This window comes from Osmerus eperlanus, chromosome 14, assembly GCF_963692335.1.
Source record: "Osmerus eperlanus chromosome 14, fOsmEpe2.1, whole genome shotgun sequence".
Classification (NCBI taxonomy): Eukaryota; Metazoa; Chordata; class Actinopteri; order Osmeriformes; family Osmeridae; genus Osmerus; species Osmerus eperlanus.
The window spans coordinates 5,054,203-5,075,509 of NC_085031.1; the positions used below are offsets into that span (position 1 = coordinate 5,054,203).

A 21,307-nucleotide genomic window follows, 5' to 3' on the forward strand; every position below is an offset into this window, starting at 1 on the left:
ATCTCCTTCTCTCTCAGTGATAAAATACCGTATCACCATCTGTACGGGGAATGTGAGCGGGAGTGGGACGGACGCCAGCGTGTTCCTCAATGTGATCGGGGACCTGGGAGACACGGGAGACCGCCTCATGTTCCTCAGCAAGAACAACGTCAACAAGTTTGAGAAGGGCAACGTGAGCATCTCAGGAGGAAGCCTTCTCACAGAACAGACACTAGACTGCTGTTTGTTACTCCCTCCCTCCCTCTGTCCCTCCTTCCCTCTTTTTCTCTCTCTTCCTGTGTAACACCGCCCACTGCCCTCCTCTTATTTCCCTCCCTTCTTCTCTCTCTCGCTCTCTGTCTCTCATTGTTTCCTCCCCCTCTCTCGTCACACTCCTTCATCACCCTCCCCCCTCCCCCTCTTGGCAGGCTGATGAGTTCCTGATCGAGGCAGTGACGCTGGGCACGGTGAGGCGGGTCCGCATCGGCCATGATGGGCGGGGCGGGGGCTGTGGTTGGTTCCTGGACAAGGTGATGGTCAGGGAGGAGGGCCAACCAGAGTCCCTGGCCACTGTATTCCCCTGCTTCAGGCAAGACAACCAGCCAATTCTCGCACTATGTGTCTAAATCATGTAAAAGTGTGCTTTTTGGGGGTCTAATTCCATTTACCTAAGAATCAGCCACATCTAAATAGTAGAATTCACCCAATCACATATTCCAACTTTGATCACCCACAAGGAGACCAATCAGAGTGCATTTCAGCAGCAGCCGCATTGGCCGTTCTCCAAAGGCCTCGCTTAAACAGTTAGTCAGCTGCCGGAGCGGCATCTCATTACAAATAGGGACTAAACACAGACGGAGACAGCTAAACCATCCACAGTAACCGGAGCTAAACCACAAGTCCTCAGGGCAGCTCTGTTACACCACAGGAAAGTATTTCCTGGTCTTCATCGTGTCTCAGACGTCAGGCCTTAACGGGGACAGAGGAAGGGGCAGGGTTTTAGAATATTATTGTCTTCTCGTCTTCCAAACACACTGGGTCTGAACATCAAAAATATCAATATCGTTTTGAGATTCTGCATTCATAGCAAATCTTATCATGTAACGTAAGCATCATGCGCATGATGACACAGAGTCTCAAGGAGATTGTTTGATCAAAACGATGTCCTTCCTGTGTATGAAATGTCGAACGGGGGGAAGTGCACTGGGCCATGCTCTTCCTGTGTGACCCCTCCCTCAGGTGGCTGGACCGGAACGAAGACGACGGGCAGATTGTCCGGGAGCTGGTGCCAGCTGGGGAGGGGCTGCGGCTTCACAGTGAGTCAGCAGGGGGCGCTGGGATGCCGGTGTGTTTCAACGTGCGTGTGTGTCAGATGGGGGGGTCAGATGGCTGAGCGGTTAGGGAATCGGGCTATTAATCAGAAGGTTGCCGGTTCGATTCCCGGCCGTGCGGAATGACGTTGTGTCCTTGGATAAGGCCAAGGCACTTCACGTGTGTATGTGCGGGAGGGTCTTTTCATGGTTCCTGATAACACATGAAGCTGGATGTGCTTCCGATATCATAACGCCGCTGGGATATTGTCAAGATGAGTTTGTCAAACATGACAAACTGCCGTCCCTCTCTAGACGTGAGCTACCACATTGCGATCAAGACGGGCAACATCAGCGGAGCCAGCTCTGACTCCAAGGTCTTTGTCAAGCTGTACGGGGAGAAGGGTGACACCGAGAAGATCCTGGTGGTCGTCTCCGACAACGACCTCAGTAACTACTTTGAGACGGGCCAGACCGATATCTTCACTGTAGATACCTATGACATTGGACAAGTGAGTTGCATCTCCCACCCTACCAGTTAGGGTGCATTTTCTTCACAGAACTCGGCAGCGTTTCAGAGCTATCGTGTTTGTTTGTATTTTCAGTTCCTGTTGTCACATCAATTGAGTATTGTCATTCATTATCTATATTGGTAGATAAACCGGCTCCTCATTGGCCACACCAACGAGGGCCTGCGTGCTGGTTGGTTCCTGGACAGTGTACAGATCCAGGTCCCGGTCCATGGCAAGCAGTACATGTTCCCTAGCCACCGCTGGCTCTGCAAAGACGAGGCCGACGGGAAGGTAGAGGTGGAGATTTACCCCAGCGAGACCCTGGACATCGAACAACGTACTGTCCTACATCACTATCATATCACTAAGCATATATACATACGTATATATCGTATTTTACATTGTATGTATACTATATTACCTAGTTGTGTTTGTGGTAAATAGACTGCAGTTTAGTATGTAGTGTGCAGTTTTGCAGGGTTAAGTTATCATAGCATGAACAGTTCAACACTATGGATCATTATGAATGTCACAATGAGTGATGGTCAGTGATCACACCCCAGGATGCTCCCACTCGGGCACTTGACACAACGGTTGTTGGTAATAATGACGGTTGTCAAGGTGATGGATGTGATGTCTTAGCCTAATTATCACAGATGAGTGACCGCCTTGCGGCCCTGCTCTCTCGGTCCGCCCCACAGTGATTAACTACGAGATCACCGTGGTAACGGGGGATGTGCGGGCGGCGGGCACCAACGCCAACGTGTTCTGCCAGATCTACGGGGAGGAGGGCAAGACGGAGCTCATCACTCTCAAGAGCCGCTCCAACAACTTTGAACGAGGGACCACGGAAATCTTCAAGGTCTGGTCCACCTGGAGTCATGACAGAAGTGGTAGAAGATACAAATATATTTTGGGTGAAAGCCTAGATGCAAATGAGGGAGGCAAGCTGTGGGGGGGAGAGAGTGAGAGTAGAGAAGGAGTGAATGTGTGAGTGAGTTGATAGTCTGTCGGTCTGCCAGTCTTTTTTGTTTATTGAGTCCACAATACCATTGGTCCATCAGTCAGTCGGTAAGTCCGTCAATCAGTTGGTCAAGCCGTCAGTCAGTCAGTTAGTCATTTATTGAGTTGGTCCATCGGTCCATCAGGGAGTCAGACAGTCAGTTAGAATAGATCTTGTCTCCCCCCCCCCCCCTTTCAGGTGGAGGCCCTGGATGTGGGTAAGATCTTCAAGGTCCGCATCGGCCATGACGGCAGCGGCATCGGAGACGGCTGGTTCCTGGAGATGTTGGACATCAAGCGCCTGACGATGGCCATGGTGATGGTGGAGGTGAGGAAGGAGGAGAAGAAGGAGGACAAGAAGGACAAGAAGAAGAAGAAGAAGAAGGTGGAGGAGGAGGAGGAGGTGGAGATGGTGGAGGAGCTGCAGGAGGTGGTGGAGATCTTCGTGTTCCCCTGCTCCCGCTGGCTGGCCAGGGATGAGGAGGACGGGGAGGTGGTGGTAGAGCTGCTGCCAGAGGACCCTGGGGATCTGGAGGGTGAGAAGAGGGGGGGGGAGGGGGGGAGGGGGAGAGTGAGGAGAGGGGGGGGGAGGTGGAGGGTGAGGAGAGGGGGGGAGGGGGAGAGTGAGGAGAGGGGGGGGTGGAGAGTGAGGAGGGGGGGGAGGGGGAGAGTGAGGAGAGGGGGGGAGGGGGAGAGGGGGGGGTGGAGAGTGAGGAGAGGGGGGGGGTGGAGAGGGGGAGAGGGGAGGGTGGAGAGTGAGGAGAGGGGGGGAGGGGGAGAGTGAGGAGAGGGGGGGGGGTGGAGAGTGAGGAGAGGGGGGGAGAGTGAGGAGAGTGAGGGGTTTGAAGAGGGTAAAAGAGGCAGGGGGGTTGGTGTGACAAAAAGCCTTGAAGAGGGCTGAGCCGGATATGCAGCACCTGATATGTTGACTGTGTGGTTCCTCGTTCCCACAGAGAACTCCTACGAGGTCCATGTGTTCACTGGGACCATGTGGGGGGCGGGAACCGACGCCAATGTTTACGTCAACATCTATGGGGAGATCGGAGACACGGGAGAGAGACGTCTCCGCAAGTCCAACAACATGAACAAATTTGAGAAAGGACTGGTGAGTAGGCTCGCGAGGATTGTGAGTATTCTAAAACCTTCAGCTGTGCTCAATGTAACACACTCTATACTGACTTGTCTGTATTTTAGGACAACCTGATCTGAAAAATGAACATATTTTCAAATATTGGAATGTGTTTTGGCCTGAAGATAAAGTAGCTGGCGACTGTCTACTATTTCTGACTGACAAAAGTGACCTTTCACCTTTAACTCTGGCTCCTGTGCGCCGGTTCCTGTGCGCTCCAGGAGGACGTGTTCACTGTCCCGGCCATTGACCTGGGAGTTCTGAAAAAGATGAGGATTCGCCATGACAACAGCGGGCCCAACGCCGCCTGGTTCCTGGACAGGGTGGAGATAGTCGACAATAAAGACGACACCACGTATGTCTGGAAAAACAAATGTGTCACTGCAATCAGATCAAGAAGAAAAGAACTGTGGAGCACCACCTAGTCACATTGGATTCAAGTTTTTGAAACTATATTTTTGCTAAACTATAAACACTAACCACACAACCACTGCTGGCCTGGTGTAAAGGGTTGTGGTTAGTGTAGAGTAGTGTAGCAAAAATAGCCAATAGTTTAAAAGAATAGTGCCTTTGTAATCAGACTATCAACTAACAAGAAAGACAAATCTGGGCTTATTTAGCTCAAATAAGCTAAGAAAGCAGCTAAGCCAAGCCCCTGGTGCTGAACTGACTGGTGGATGGTAACAAGCCTAGTTACTGAGTCTAAACCTGGGGACAGAAGATATGGACGTCAGGCTGACGGCCCGTGTGACACGGTGTATTCCAGGTACTACTTCCCCTGTAAGCGCTGGCTGGCCATCGACGAGGACGACGGACAGATCGCCCGTGAGCTGGTGCCCGTGGACGAGGCCTTCATGAAGAAGGGCGACGACGACGAGGAGGAAGACGCAGGAGCCACACTGGGCCTGGAGCAGAAAGGTGAGGCAGATACACACAGAGGGCCCTGTCTCAGAAAGGTGAGGCAGACACACACAGAGGGCCCTGTCTCAGAAAGGTGAGGCAGACACACACAGAGGGCCCTGTCTCAGAAAGGTGAGGCAGACACACACAGGGGGCCCTGTCTCAGAAAGGTGAGGCAGACACACACAGGGGGCCCTGTCTCAGAAAGGTGAGGCAGACACACACAGGGGGCCCTGTCTCAGAAAGGTGAGGCAGACACACACAGGGGGCCCTGTCTCAGAAAGGTGAGGCAGACACACACAGGGGGCCCTGTCTCAATACGGGTCAACTCCCTCACCTTGATTCACACGGTCACACGACCTATTAAGAGACGGGACGTATTTCAAACCCATCCCTTTGTAAAAAAAAAAGAAGGAAAACGTGTGATTTGACGAGTGTTGTAGGATCAATCAATCAACGTAGAAATTCATTGAGGAAACAATTGATCCATCAATCCCACTAACCCATGGCATGCGGTGGGTCTGCCAGCCATGTCTACCACCTACACCATGAGGATAAAGACGGGGGATAAGAAGTATGCTGGGACGGACGCCAACGTGTTCACCATCCTGTATGGCACCAAAGACGACACAGGTAGCACTGCCAAAGAGACACCTTGCTGTGTGTGTGTGTGTGTGTGTGTGTGTGTCTAGGGGATGTAGAAGGTATGGGAAGGGGAGTCCCAGAGGAAACCTGGGGTGTGTGTGTGAGTGTGTTTGGGGGGGTAACATGTTGTTTTCTGATGCGGGTGTATGCTTGCGTGTGTCCACAGGCATCATCATGATGAAAGCCTCCAAGACTCACAAAAACAAGTTTGAGCAGGGCATGATAGACGAGTTCATAGTGGAAGCTGTGGACATTGGGACCCTGAAGAAGCTCCGTATTGGGCATGACAACTCAGGTGTGAAATGACAGCATGAGTTATGTCTTCAGTTTACATTTGAACACGTCTACTCTGGGCCTCACACACGTACACACACACACACACACACGGTCAGATACACAGTTACCACACACAGACATACCACACTCACACAGAACCAATACTCACAGACATATATACTGTATTTATGTATATGTATATATATATGAAACGAAACAACATGATTGAAAGAAAGAGAGAGACAGGTAAGGAGACGCATACACACGTACACACCTATCATGATGCTGAGTCATGTGTTCACAGGGGGGTCTGCAGGCTGGTTCCTCGACTGGGTGGAGATCGACGCTCCGTCTCTGGGGCAGAAGCTCCGCTTCCCCTGCGGCCGCTGGCTGGACAAGGGGGAGGACGACGGGGCTATAGTCAGAGACCTCTTCCCTGCAGAGCTGCAGACTGAACTCTACACTCCATGTAAAGATCCCTGGCACCCCACCTTCTCCCCACCAACACCACCATCACACCAGCATCTGCTGGACAAGAATAGGCTTCCTTCACCCAAATTATATTCACACGCCGATTTTTTGAGGGGGGTCGTCGTTTTCTTAGTAAATGGCCGAAGATGAGCACAACACTTTAGAACAACATTTGGTTCAGACCACAGAAAACCTGTAGGTGAAATAACAGCCTCCTTCTCCCCGGGGGTCTAACTGTGTCTGTGACTTAATGGAAGCTACAGACACACGTCGAACCTCTTCCTACTGATGCATTGACCTGGGCCTGACCGTGAGACCAGACTTTGAGCCCCTTCTGGCCGTTTCTCTCCCTCCACCGCAGTCGTGCCGTACGAGATCAAGACGTTTACGAGCGACGTGTTTGGCGCGGGGACGAACGCGGACGTGACCCTGGTCCTGTACGGCCGGGACGGGCTGTGCACGCAGCAGAAGGCCCTGTGCGTCAACAAGAGGGAGAGGAGGATGTACTTTGAGCGGGGGGCCGAGGACATGTTCATTGTTGAGGTAATGTTTGGAGTTAGGATCACAACAGTGGAGCAATGCGTGATAGTGATGATGATGGTGGTGGTGGTGCAGGTCATGGTGGTGATGGTCAGGATGGTGATGATGGCGGTGAATTTGATGGTGAGGATGATGGTGATGGGGAGGATGATGAACAAGACGTGTTTCCGCAGTTGGAGGATGTGGGCGACGTCATCGAGAAGATCCGCATCGCCCATGACAACAGAGGTATCAATGGAGGCTGGCACCTGGATAGAGTGGAGATCAGGAGATTGCTCCGAAAGGGAAAGGTAGGAGGAGAGGAGAGAAAGGTCAGAGGAGAGGAGAGGTGAGGGAAGGAGATGAGAGCAGAGAAGAGAAGAGGGAGAGGAGAGCAGAGGAGAGAGGAGTCTTACTACAGTAGTTGTAGCGATCACGTCATTTGCAAAACCATTTCCCACTTTCGCCACCAGAGGGCAATCTCCTCCCAGCCAGACCCCAGATCCACGCATGTTTTTTTAATTCGAGTTCTGGTGACCTCACCAACACTACACCCTGCCCAACTCCCCCTGACCCACACCCACACTAAGGAGCACCTCCTGTGTGTGTCCAGCATCACTAAGGAGCACCCCCTTTGTGTGTCCAGGGGTCGGAGACAGTCATCTTCCCGTGTGAGCGTTGGCTGGCCAAGTCAGAGGACGACGGTGAGACGGTGAGGGAGCTGGTTCCCTCTGACATCATCACCGAGACGCTGAAACGAGACGGGACCCTCAAGGTCAACGAGGTGGAAGTGGAGGACGCACTGGAGAGTACGTACAGACACATGGACACACACACACACATACACACACACACACATCCTGTACACACACAAACAAAGTGCAAAAAAAATGCACATACAACTTCACAAGGTCTTTGCGCAGTCTTTACTCTGTCTGACAGGAAGATAAATAATGATATTTTCTGGTATTTTCTAATCATACTCAGTAGTGCCATGAACTACATGGAAGTCTGTCCCTTTGTGTCATCTGACATAGCTGGAGATGTGCTTCTGTCTGAAACATCTGAAACAGGACATGAGAGGCCACTCTTATTCTGGCCCTGGGACTCCGCAACCCGTCCATCTGGAACATTCTGCAGCAATGTCTTCAATCTGCCTGCTGTTTGATTTCAAACAAATGTCCGAATCTCATTGGGCTTTTTAGTCTCCATGTTTTACCGGTGATCTCCCTGCTCTCACCCCTACAGCTCATACCTATAAGGTGTCTGTGATGACGGGGGACATGCCTGCTCTCACCCCTACAGCTCATACCTATAAGGTGTCTGTGATGACGGGGGACGTGCCTGCTCTCACCCCTACAGCTCATACCTATAAGGTGTCTGTGATGACGGGGGACGTGCCTGCTCTCACCCCTACAGCTCATACCTATAAGGTGTCTGTGATGACGGGGGACGTGCCTGCTCTCACCCCTACAGCTCATACCTATAAGGTGTCTGTGATGACGGGGGACGTGCCTGCTCTCACCCCTACAGCTCATACCTATAAGGTGTCTGTGATGACGGGGGACATGCCTGCTCTCACCCCTACAGCTCATACCTATAAGGTGTCTGTGATGACGGGGGACATGCCTGCTCTCACCCCTACAGCTCATACCTATAAGGTGTCTGTGATGACGGGGGACATGCCTGCTCTCACCCCTACAGCTCATACCTATAAGGTGTCTGTGATGACGGGGGACGTGCCTGCTCTCACCCCTACAGCTCATACCTATAAGGTGTCTGTGATGACGGGGGACATGCCTGCTCTCACCCCTACAGCTCATACCTATAAGGTGTCTGTGATGACGGGGGACGTGCCTGCTCTCACCCCTACAGCTCATACCTATAAGGTGTCTGTGATGACGGGGGACGTGCCTGCTCTCACCCCTACAGCTCATACCTATAAGGTGTCTGTGATGACGGGGGACGTGCCTGCTCTCACCCCTACAGCTCATACCTATAAGGTGTCTGTGATGACGGGGGACGTGCCTGCTCTCACCCCTACAGCTCATACCTATAAGGTGTCTGTGATGACGGGGGACATGCCTGCTCTCACCCCTACAGCTCATACCTATAAGGTGTCTGTGATGACGGGGGACGTGCCTGCTCTCACCCCTACAGCTCATACCTATAAGGTGTCTGTGATGACGGGGGACATGCCTGCTCTCACCCCTACAGCTCATACCTATAAGGTGTCTGTGATGACGGGGGACGTGCCTGCTCTCACCCCTACAGCTCATACCTATAAGGTGTCTGTGATGACGGGGGACGTGCCTGCTCTCACCCCTACAGCTCATACCTATAAGGTGTCTGTGATGACGGGGGACATGCCTGCTCTCACCCCTACAGCTCATACCTATAAGGTGTCTGTGATGACGGGGGACGTGTACGGAGCAGGCACCGACGCCAACGTGTTCCTGACCATCTACGGAGACCTGGGCGACACGGGGGAGAGGAAGCTGAGCAAGTCTGAGACCAACAGCAACAAGTTTGAACGGGGAGAGGTGGGCACAACAATGCCACAACAACTGAGTGGGTAATTCACCAATTGTTGGTTGAGGGCAGTTTAAATGATATTTATCATTCGGTTGCTCTCCCTCTCCTCCTCTTCTCTTCTCTTCTCCCTCCTCCACTTCTCCTCCTCCTCTGCCAGGTGGACAAGTTCACCATTGAGGCGGTGGACCTGGGCCAGGTGTACAAGATCAAGATTCGCCACGACAACAGCATGGTGAGCCCTGATTGGTACCTGGACCAGGTGGAGGTGTTCGACACGGACACGGAGGAGGTCTTCCTGTTTCTGTGTGAGCGCTGGCTGTCTAGGAAGAGGGAGGACAGGCGCATTGTGAGGCTGTTCTACGTCAAGGTGAGTAACAGTTAGTGTGTGTGTGTTTGGTGTAACTGTGTGGACGCGGAAGAGCGAACCAGAGAGAGAGAGACAGTGTGCCTGTCTCTGCATGAGAGCATGTGAGTGTTTGCATGTGTGCGTGACCCCTGTGTACCCCTACCCCCCTCAGGGTTATGAAGGGGTGAGAGAGGGCCTGAACAGTAAGAAGAGCCCCGCCCCTCCTGTGAAGAGTGTCGACAGCAACATGAACAAGAAGAGCAAGAAGAAGAAGGAGCCAGAAGTTACTGAGGAGCTCCCGAGTGAGAAAACACACAGGCTGGAAACACACCTTCACACAGGCTGGAAACACACCTTCACACAGGCTGGAAACACACCTTCACACAGGCTGGAAACACACCTTCACACAGGCTGGAAACACACCTTCACACAGGCTGGAAACACACCTTCACACAGGCTGGAAACACACCTTCACACAGGCTGGAAACACACCTTCACACAGGCTGGAAACACACCTTCACACAGGCTGGAAACACACCTTCACACAGGCTGGAAACACACCTTCACACAGGCTGGAAACACACCTTCACACAGGCTGGAAACACACCTTCACATAGGCTGGAAACACACCTTCACACAGGCTGGAAACACACCTTCACACAGGCTGGAAACACACCTTCACACAGGCTGGAAACACACCTTCACACAGGCTGGAAACACACCTTCACACAGGCTGGAAACACACCTTCACACAGGCTGGAAACACACCTTCACACAGGCTGGAAACACACCTTCACACAGGCTGGAAACACACCTTCACACAGGCTGGAAACACACCTTCACACAGGCTGGAAACACACCTTCACACAGGCTGGAAACACACCTTCACACAGGCTGGAAACACACCTTCACATAGGCTGGAAACACACCTTCACATAGGCTGGAAACACACCTTCACACAGGCTGGAAACACACCTTCACACAGGCTGGAAACACACCTTCACATAGGCTGGAAACACACCTTCACATAGGCTGGAAACACACCTTCACACAGGCTGGAAACACACCTTCACATAGGCTGGAAACACACCTTCACATAGGCTGGAAACACACCTTCACACAGGCTGGAAACACACCTTCACATAGGCTGGAAACACACCTTCACATAGGCTGGAAACACACCTTCACATAGGCTGGAAACACACCTTCACACAGGCTGGAAACACACCTTCACATAGGCTGGAAACACACCTTCACATAGGCTGGAAACACACCTTCACACAGGCTGGAAACACACCTTCACACAGGCTGGAAACACACCTTCACACAGGCTGGAAACACACCTTCACATAGGCTGGAAACACACCTTCACATAGGCTGGAAACACACCTTCACACAGGCTGGAAACACACCTTCACACAGGCTGGAAACACACCTTCACACAGGCTGGAAACACACCTTCACACAGGCTGGAAACACACCTTCACACAGGCTGGAAACACACCTTCACACAGGCTGGAAACACACCTTCACACAGGCTGGAAACACACCTTCACATAGGCTGGAAACACACCTTCACACAGGCTGGAAACACACCTTCACATAGGCTGGAAACACACCTTCACATAGGCTGGAAACACACCTTCATACAGGCTGGAAACACACCTTCACCAAGAAACTCACAACACCTATTTCTCCCCTCCCTCCCTCCCTCCCTCCCTCCCTCCCTCCCTCCCTCCCTCCCTCCCTCCCTGCCCCAGTCATCCCCTACCACTTCACCTTGTCCACAGGGCTGGATCGTGACGCGGGCACCGCCAGCAGGGCCTACGTCATCATCATGGGCTCGGGCAGCACCAGGACAGACCGCCTGTGGCTGGACCTCCCGGAGGCCTTGGGGGGCTTCCAGGCAGGCTCCCTGGAGTACTTCACGTCCTGCGGAGGGGATGTGGGGGAGATCAAGAAGGTGGAGGTACGGGTGTTGAAACATCCACATGCAGACGGGTGGACGTGTGGAATCACACAAACATTTCCTTATGGCCCTGAGCACAGGAGAAAACACACAAGCCCATGCTTAACAAGATCACACACTCACTCAGACATGCATATCATTCAAGAACCATGTGATACAAAGGCAGGGTAATGCACCAGGAGTGTAGCCAGAATAAAACATTTAGGGGGTCCAATCTTAAAAAGAAGGGTCTAGGCCCCCACCGGTCCCCTCATGGCCACGCTACTGTGATGCTCACCTGTGCGTTTATTTTCTAACAAGGTTTCAATGAAAAACATCCAAAAAGGGAACTTCCTCTTGAAGGGTCAGTCGATGTCTCCCAATCGGGGGGCTGTCAGCCGCGTGATGCAGACACAGCATAATTAGTATCACTCAAATGTTCATTCTGCCAAAGTTGGACGCTCACGCTCTCTCTCTCTCTCTCTCTCTCTCTCTCTCTCTCTCTCTCTCTCTCTCTCTCTCTCTCTCTCTCTCTCTCTCTCTCCTCTCTCTCTCTCTCTCTCTCTCTCTCTCTCTCTCTCTCTCTCTCTCTCTCTCTCTCTCTCTCTCCTGCAGCTAGGGCACGATGGGGCCACTCCTGAGAGCTGCTGGCTGGTTGACGAGCTTTCTGTTGCTGTGCCAACCAAAGGGGTCAAATACATTTTCCAGTGCAAATGCTGGTTAGCCAAAGACAGGGGCGATGGGCTCACCGCAAGGGTGTTCAATGTGTTGGATGCAGACAGCATCACCATCTCCCAGAAGGTAGGAATTTGTCTGGTCACACGCTCGCATGCCGTACAATCCACACACACGTACACACACAGACAGACAGACAGACATGCTGTAACTAATATAGTCTCTAGAGACTATATTAGTATATATTATATACTACTATACTAATATATTACTATATTAGACTATATTATACTGTCGCTAGAGACCTATATCCTGTCACATTGATACACGTTCTGGTCACATGTATGTTCCCTGTACTAAGAGCGTGCTCTGTTGTGTGTCCAGATCATCTATGAAGTGACCGTGGTGACGGGCGACGTTCAGAACGCAGGGAGCGACACCCAGATCTACATGACCGTGTTTGGAGTCAACGGCACTGCAGAGGAGATCCACCTGGAGAAGAACGAGGATAGGTAGGACGCACACGCACCCTCCAGCACACACACACACACACGCACCCTCCAGCACACACACACACACACGCACCCTCCAGCACACACTGAACAGACACACACACACTGAACCCTCCAGCACACACTGCACACACACACACCCTCCAGCACACACTGCACACACACACACGCACCCTCCAGCACACACACACACGCACACTACAACACACACACACGCACCCTCCAGCACACACTGCACACACACACCCTGCACCCTCCAGCACACACTACACACACACACACCCTCCAGCACACACTGCACACACACACACACACCCTCCAGCACACACTGCACAAACACACACACGCACCCTCCAGCACACAATGCACACACACACACACGCACCCTCCAGCACACACTGCACACACACACACACGCACCCTCCAGCACACACTACACACACACACACACGCACCCTCCAGCACACACACACCCTCCAGCACACACGCACCCTCCAGCACACACTGCACACACACACGCAGGTTCACACGCACACGCAGCACACGTAGCTGCCCCTGCTTGGAAACATGGAACCTCTCAGCGTTCTTCTTCTTGCCAGGTTTGAGCGTGGGCAGGAGGACACCTTCAACCTGGAGATCGATGACATCGCTCCCCTGAGGAAGATGAGGGTCCGTATCGATGGGACGGGCAGCCGACCAGACTGGTTCTTGGATCAGGTCAGCACGGGCCGAGTGTCACATGACTGATCTATATCAGAGAGACCAAGGCCACACTGGGCTGATCCATTTTGAAACTGTAATACAGTTCGAACAGTCCTGAAGATTTTTGACGGAGTGCTGATTAATTGATTGCCACTGTACCACTGTTCCACTGATAATTGTGTTCTCCAGTATGAGTGACACATCAATGCCTTCAACACAACACAACACACGCACTCTAGCGCTCCTACACGCACACTCAGACTGATAGACAGATAGCGACCCGAACACAGAGACACTGATCTGTGCCTGCAGGCGATAGGTCACTTCATAATTCACAGACAAAGATACACACACACACACACAGAGAGACACGAGAGTCTCACACAGTGCGACACAGTCGGGGTCATAGTTTCTCTGGGGTCGTTAAGTAGCATGTGACATTATTGACCCGCTTCTGCAGTTGTCACTGTTGGCCCTGGCATCAGAAGCTCACACAGGGTCCAGATCATTACGCCACAGGTTCAGCCCCATGGCACATCAAAGAGAAATCTATGATGAACCCGATTCCATCAGCTGTTGATTAAAGCTGAAATATCCCGGCGTCATTTTCCGAGAAAGCCGTTTCTCTTGCTTTCCTCGCCCTATTAGGGAGAGAGATAGTGTTGTGTTTCTGTGTCTGGCATGATGTCTCTGAGCTCTGCTGGAACAGACATGTCCTGGTTAGAGCTGTCTCCCTCCTGTCTGCAGACAGAAACACACATGTCCTCTGACAGGCCGGTCAGTCAAGACCCATCTAGCCAACAAGCTAGCACAGAGAGAGGGGTGTGTGTGTGTGAGAGAGATAGAGAGATAGAGAGAGAGAGAGAAAGAGAGGGAGAGAGAGAGAGAGAGAGAGAGAGAGAGAGAGAGAGAGAGAGAGAGAGAGAGAGAGAGAGAGAGAGAGAGAGAGAGAGAGAGAGAGAGAGAGAGAGAGAGAGAGAGAGAGAGAGAGAGAGAGAGAGAGAGAGAGAGAGAGAGAGAGAGAGAGAGAGAGAGAGAGAGACGGGGAGGGGGACTACCTTTGTGTGTGCACGTCCTTGGCGTGACCCAGAGAGCTGTACACGTGCAGCATCACAAGCAGATCAGGGGCTGGAGATAGGATCTACAGGCTGGGTGCTGGTTGGTGCTGGTGTTGGTGTTGGTGCTGGAGGCTGCAGGGTTGAGTAGTAGTAGTAGTAGTAGAAAACTTGATCGTTCTCTGAAAGGCAATTTGTTGTTCAGCACTGAACATGTAGACACACATTAAAACACATCAAAGGAACAACAATATCATCAATAGCGGACAATCATAGATATCAATTCATACAAATTATAAAAATTACAATAGATCATGAGTACCGTGCACACCCCCTAAAGTAGACCATATTTTCCCCCAAGACTCCCCATAGCTACCACATTATATTGAGCTTTTTGCTCGGTAGACATGTACACCTTGTCTGCTGTCTCGGTCAGCCTGGTCTGGTACAGCTGGTACAGGCCAGGCCGGTCTGGTACAGCTGGTACAGGCCAGGCCGGTCTGGTACAGCTGGTACAGGCCAGCCTGGTCTGGTACAGCTGGTACAGGCCAGCCTGGTCTGGTACAGCTGGTACAGGCCAGGCCGGTCTGGTACAGCTGGTACAGGCCAGCCTGGTCTGGTACAGCTGGTACAGGCCAGGCCGGTCTGGTACAGCTGGTACAGGCCAGGCCGGTCTGGTACAGCTGGTACAGGCCAGCCTGGTCTGGTACAGCTGGTACAGGCCAGGCCGGTCTGGTACAGCTGGTACAGGCCAGCCTGGTCTGGTACAGCTGGTACAGGCCAGCCTGCTGTACCTCCCCACGATTTTCACACAGGTCTTCACAATCATCCCTATTTTGTTCTTGAGAGTGATTTTGGAACCTACCCACAAACAATACAATAACAAAGGATATTCCCAATAAAAGATGTATTACATAGAGTGAGAATGTTGTTCTTTGCCATGGTCTTTCTGCCAGCCCATGCAGCCCTGACCTTGCTGAAGCTGGAGGATGGGCAGGGCTGGTGCTCTTGAACACTAACCTTTCAGCCCTGTTTAACAATCCCATTCTGACTGACACACCGCCATGGCAGGTAACAAACACATAAGGAAGGGATGCTCTACAGGGGATTACTGCATAGCATATGACATGCATACTCATGTCCAGATCTGCATTGATTTCCATGTGTTTTAATTTCTCCAAGAGTTCTTTTTTTGGGGGGGGAGCATTAACAGCATACCTAATACTCTTAGAATGAGTTTATGCCGGTCTGGTTTTGAGCCATACATTGATTCTCATAACCTCACGAGCAAAAGTGGAATTTCCCAATAGAACAGCTGTATCCATGTGCCCTTTCCCAAGATCATCACTCGCAACCTGACCACGGAGGAAGTGTCAGTGTTCAGCTACGGCGACTGGCTGTCCAGGACCAAAGGCTCTAAAAGGACCATGGTGTGTGAGATGGCCGCGGTGGTGGACGAGGAGGAGATGGTTGAGCTGACCACCTACACCGTCCAGGTCAAGACCAGTGACGTGGCAGGTCAGTCGGACACCATGATGGTCCGCTACGTCTCTGGAGGTCGTGGTGCCAGGCGAACACACGTATCCATCCACATCCACACATCCATGGAGATTAGGAGACACAAGCATATCGATGATATCTGCAAACATTTTGACACACTGTACACATCTATGTATGGTATATCTATGAACATTTGAATAAGTGAGCACGTCTATGGATTATTATACATGTATGTTCTGTTTTATCTATCCAAGCGTTGACTCTCATCACTGAACATTTATAAGATTATGATGTACAGCCCTATCAGTCAGCACCATGTATTCAATACAGGACTGCATATAAAGCTTCTTTCCTTGTGATATATAACACTGCTGCACCAAATCCATACTGAGTTTGCCTTGAACCAGTGGGGCTTTGATGTGGCTGTGAGGATGTCTTCCTCTCTACCTCTCTCTCTCTGTCTCTCTATGTCTCTCTCTGTCTCTCTCTGTCTCTCTCTGTCTCTCTCTGTCTCTCTCTCTCTCTCTCTCTCTCTCTCTCTCTCTCTGTCCGTCTCTCTCTTTCACTCTCCCTCCGGTTTCTTTCCCTCGCCCCTCCACCCCCCATCTCTCTCTCCATCTCTTTTTTGGTCTCCCTCTTCCTCCCTCATGCTCACCTCCTCTGTCTCCGTCCCTGAGGAGGACGGCTCTTTATTACAAAGAGGAGCAGCTCTCTCACCGACAGAATACAGAATAACAGATTGCTCTAGACTTGACTAGTGTGGTATAATGAATAGAACCTCCTCTCAAAGTGTGGCGAGGCTTCTCTCCTGTTCTCCCAGCGGTAAGGCAGCCCGGCTGATTGACACTGTAGAGCGGCTAGGTGTCTGAGTTGACTTCAAAGGCCTCCTCCATGTGCCCTTGGCAGCTAGTGGAAGTGAAGACGTGGTCCTGCTAGCACAGAGGCTTGGAGAGGGATAATGAGGCTGGCTGTCTCACACGCACGCACACACACCGACAATTCTCCAACACAGACACACACACGACGACACAAACAGATATATACACAGGCATGGATATACGCTTAGAGACTAACGCATACAGGCACGCGCACACAGCACGGGCACACACACACACAGCATCACAGAGGCACTGCGGAGTATTACGCATTTTGATTTGCTTTCTCTCTTGGTGTGTTTCCTGGGCTGCGAGGAGGGAGGTGGTTAAAGGCTAGGTGGGGGAGGGGTCACACACTCACATAACGTGTGCTCTGGCGAAATGTGGTTTGTGAAAGCTGTGGGTTATTGGCAAATTGATTGATTTGTTGTTTTTTTTTACTCCCAAGGATGTTTGGGTAGTGAGAGTAAGTTGAAGTCTGAAGGTGACGTCTGTTATCGGTTCTGGGACGTTTACTGGATGAAAAGGCTTTTTGATCCATAATGATGAAATTGGAGGTTTGAGAGTGTTTATTGGTGAATGGATTCTTTGCAGTCCATGTAGGGCTTGATAAGAGGGATAAACATTAGATTGGATAAGGTTTAGAAGGAAGATGCTCCTTATGAGACGAGGTGTTGCGACCAGACCCATCTTTTGAAAACAGTTGAGGTGCCCTTCTTTTATCTCAGAGTCAACACTACTAAGGACATTCCCACTGGTTATGTTATAGCATGTGATTCAAATCAAATGTTTTTGTTTTTGAATCACGTGGTACCGTATTGGAAGCAGGTTTGGCGATGACCATCCAGTCTGTCTGTATGTGGGTTCCATAGGGGCAGGTCTGGTGATGACCATCCAGTCTGTCTGTATGTGGGTTCCATAGGGGCAGGTCTGGTGATGACCATCCGGTCTGTCTGTATGTGGGTTCCATAGGGGCAGGTCTGGTGATGACCATCCAGTCTGTCTGTATGTGGGTTCCATAGGGGCAGGCACCGACGCCAACGTGTGGCTCATCGTGTTCGGGGAGAACGGAGACACGGGCACGCTGGCCTTGAAGGAATGCAACAAGTCCAACAAGTTTGAGAGGAAGCAGAACGACACGTTCCGGTTTCCCGACGTCTTCAGCCTGGGAGAACTCTCCAAAGTCCGGGTGTGGCACGACAACTCAGGTGGGCCAATCAGAGACCAGCGGAGGACCATAACGGCATGTCCATGTCATATCAATGATGTCATCGTCTGCCTTGATGTCATTGTCTCAATGTCATTGAGAAAACGACTCCATTGTGTTTCTTCGTTCAACAAAAAGCAATGCAATCTCTACATCTAAAGGGCTCATGAACCCAATCATTGATTCATTTAATGGAAATGATATGGATGACATGTGCCTGTTAGGTGGTGAATTATAATCCTCTAAAAGGTTGTTATGATCTCAACTGAACGCTATTTCCTGTGTGCTCCTGCATGGCCCAGGCCCCGCTCCCGGCTGGCACCTGGAGTACGTGGACGTGAGGGACGAGACGCTGGACAAGACCTTCCGCTTCCCCTGCGACCGCTGGCTGGCCAAGAACGAGGACGACGGGCAGCTCATGAGGGAGCTGCCGTGCGCCAACAACGACATCCTGGACCTGAACGAGAAGACCAGTAAGATCCCACACACACACACTGAGCCACTGTAGCATTCACAGATCAGCTGTCAAAGCTGATACACACTAGTCTGTCTCAACGTCTTTAACCCTTGTGCTGTCTTCGGGTCACATGACCCAAAGGTTCACAACGAACCATCGTTGTGTTTACCCAATTTGACCCAATACAAAAACAAATAAAAAGCATTTTCTTTTAACCTTCCCAATGTGGGGGGTCTGAAACAGCCCGAAGGTTAAAAGAAAATGCTTCACTTTGTTTTTGTATGCGATTGTCGCAATACGACGGTGGGTCACAATGACTGATGGGTCAGAATGACCCGAAAATAACCCAAGGGTTAAAAGAACAAGCTAAATATGTTTTTCCCCTTGGCTAACCTTTGAATGACTTCACAAATGCATTGTTTGTCCATCATCCTGAGTGTCGTGCTCTAAAATAGTTGTATCGAATGAACAGAATCACACTCCATGACAAAGAGAACGTCGTATTTGACTGTATACCAGAGGTCTGTCTGCTGTATTTGGTGTGGAGGAAAGCTACTGTTTGGTCCTACGGGACATTTGCTTTAAAAGTGTTAATTTGAGGAGAGCTCTTTACCTGCGTTTCTGCTCCCTCTCCAAAGAATATGAAATTGTGACCACGACGGCAGATATGGACGAGGCAGAAACCAAAGAGAATGTCTGGATTGCACTCGAGGGAAAGAAGGGGCGATCAAAAGAATTTGTGATGGAGAACACTTCAAAGAAGAAGCGCTTTCTGCGGTACGCTGGTCTTGAGATTGGTTCAGTGAATCGGACTGAGCTTGCTCAGAAAAATTAGGGCAGAATGTTTCTCTTTCATTCCCTCTCCTCCCCCTCCTCAGTTTTCTTATACCATGGTCGGGTACTGCAAGTATGAGTTTATTAACCAACTTTCACTCTACTTGATAAACTCTCCTTCCCTAGTTAAATTGGAGGTACTTACCAAACTGAAGTAAAGGCTTTCTTTGGTAAGTTAGTTAACAACATCATAGAAGACACAGCTCATGGATCATGTGTTTCTTCTTCATTGGTCTCAGGGGAAGTGTGGACAAGTTTGAGTTCTCCTCCAAGAACCTGGGTGACATTGCCAGCATCTGTCTTGGCCACACCCCCAAGGACGGGAAGAAAGTAAAAGGCGAGGCTTACTGGATTGTGGAGGAGGTTGTCATCACAGAGAAGGAGCTAGGCAACAAGTGGGTGACTGTTGCCTCACCTATGACCTGTACATGTCTCACCTCACAGTAACCTCAGACATGCAATAAACACATCTGTCTTCCCTCCCTCCCTCCCGTTGCAGGTTCATCTTCAGCTGCAACGCCCCGATCCCCCTCACCCCCAAGCGGGACGAGTTCCTCACCTTTGAGTGCAGCAAGGCCATGGAGAGCTTCGCAAGCAAGGCCCGCAGCCTTGTCCCTGTCAAGTATGAGATCATTGTCATCACTGGCGACGAAAAGGGTGCCGGGACCGACGCCAATGTCTTCCTCACCATCTATGGCTCCAACGGTGACTCGGGCCAGCGGCCAGTGCGGCAGAAGTTCCGGAACTTGTTTGAGCGTGGGCAGACGGACCGATTCCTGCTGGAGATGCTGGACATGGGGGAGTTGTTGCGGGTGAAGGTGGAACATGATAACTCACGTCTCTCTCCCGGTTGGCTGCTGGACCGGGTGGAGATCACCAACACGGCCAATGGGGTCACCACCATCTTCCTGTGTGGGAAGTGGCTTGACACCAATAGGGCGGACGGGAAGATCTTCAGGGTTCTGTACCCCAAATACTGAGACCCCCAGTGGGCAGGAGAGTCACCACAAACACGTTGACTGGAGAAGAGCTCTGGTCTACTGGAGACCTTTAGAGATTCTCATTACCTCAACAAAGTTGAGATCTCAGGAACTTTTAAGTTAAAAGTTGCTTTTATTTTTTGATGAATTGTTTTGTAAGAGTTTATTTGAGTACTAGGTATCCCATTCTGCAGCCTGTCGGTCAAGGACAAGCCATGATTACATTGTGTACCTACGTGCCACCATTTGTAATGTAATGAACAGTTTCAGAGTCAGGGATGATGAGTCCTTATCTGCTTGGATGTGACAGAGGTTTTTTATAAAATAATTGTTTTGTACTGTGTTATGGAAGTCTTTCCTCCACGGAATCACAATATGTGATTTTATTTATAATGTCTTTGCTGCTTGCAAGCAGAGACTCCTACCCTATGTCTCTGAAGCCTAGCTCAGTGACGTGCTCTCTTATAGGGTCTTATGTGTGTATAGTTAGAACATTGTACAGGTGGAGGTGAAACATGGTCAGGGTGGCCTCGATCTGACATGTCACACAAACATTCTTTGCCCAATAACAACCATCGCCCCTCAGTAGCCAGGCCTGGTACGTTTGTACAGAGACAAGAGCAAAGCTTCGGTCATTTAGACAGCAATGTAGGACATGTCTTATTTTTCGGCGTGTCTATCAATACATTGTCATTTAGCAGACGCTCTTATCCAGAGCAACTTACAGTAAGTATAAAAATCCCCATTTATTCCCACTTAATAGCTGTGGTAAGGTTGTGGGTGTAATCTTGTGCTTCTCATTCTCAATGAACAGTTTTCTTATTTATAATTTTTTTACAAACGTTATGGTCTCATTTTCTCCTCTTGATATGTTCCAACCCTGATTAGTGGTGCTAACCAGTGCAGAAAGGGAGCAAGGAGTGGCTTTTGGAGATATA

The 21,307-nt window shown here is 50.8% G+C and overlaps 1 protein-coding gene across 1 annotated transcript in view; it reads left to right on the forward strand.

The window, feature by feature from the left end:
- The window catches only part of LOC134033324 (lipoxygenase homology domain-containing protein 1-like), a 31,962-nt gene extending 11,264 nt beyond the window's left edge, over window positions 1–20,698 (forward strand). Inside the window, exons 14-42 of the mRNA XM_062477424.1 lie at window positions 18–172; window positions 408–568; window positions 1,219–1,295; window positions 1,605–1,801; window positions 1,946–2,138; window positions 2,503–2,663; window positions 3,003–3,339; window positions 3,757–3,908; window positions 4,154–4,287; window positions 4,699–4,850; window positions 5,361–5,465; window positions 5,644–5,772; window positions 6,058–6,222; window positions 6,586–6,767; window positions 6,938–7,054; window positions 7,390–7,552; window positions 9,132–9,286; window positions 9,436–9,645; window positions 9,797–9,926; window positions 11,385–11,593; window positions 12,188–12,373; window positions 12,632–12,759; window positions 13,359–13,476; window positions 15,857–16,034; window positions 17,914–18,099; window positions 18,401–18,571; window positions 19,194–19,332; window positions 19,629–19,784; window positions 19,889–20,698. Of these exons, the coding sequence (XP_062333408.1) occupies window positions 18–172; window positions 408–568; window positions 1,219–1,295; window positions 1,605–1,801; window positions 1,946–2,138; window positions 2,503–2,663; window positions 3,003–3,339; window positions 3,757–3,908; window positions 4,154–4,287; window positions 4,699–4,850; window positions 5,361–5,465; window positions 5,644–5,772; window positions 6,058–6,222; window positions 6,586–6,767; window positions 6,938–7,054; window positions 7,390–7,552; window positions 9,132–9,286; window positions 9,436–9,645; window positions 9,797–9,926; window positions 11,385–11,593; window positions 12,188–12,373; window positions 12,632–12,759; window positions 13,359–13,476; window positions 15,857–16,034; window positions 17,914–18,099; window positions 18,401–18,571; window positions 19,194–19,332; window positions 19,629–19,784; window positions 19,889–20,369 (5,027 nt within the window). The 3' untranslated portion in view covers window positions 20,370–20,698. The remainder of the gene's footprint in view (window positions 1–17; window positions 173–407; window positions 569–1,218; window positions 1,296–1,604; window positions 1,802–1,945; window positions 2,139–2,502; window positions 2,664–3,002; window positions 3,340–3,756; window positions 3,909–4,153; window positions 4,288–4,698; window positions 4,851–5,360; window positions 5,466–5,643; window positions 5,773–6,057; window positions 6,223–6,585; window positions 6,768–6,937; window positions 7,055–7,389; window positions 7,553–9,131; window positions 9,287–9,435; window positions 9,646–9,796; window positions 9,927–11,384; window positions 11,594–12,187; window positions 12,374–12,631; window positions 12,760–13,358; window positions 13,477–15,856; window positions 16,035–17,913; window positions 18,100–18,400; window positions 18,572–19,193; window positions 19,333–19,628; window positions 19,785–19,888) is intronic.
- Window positions 20,699–21,307: the final 609 nt, after the last annotated feature.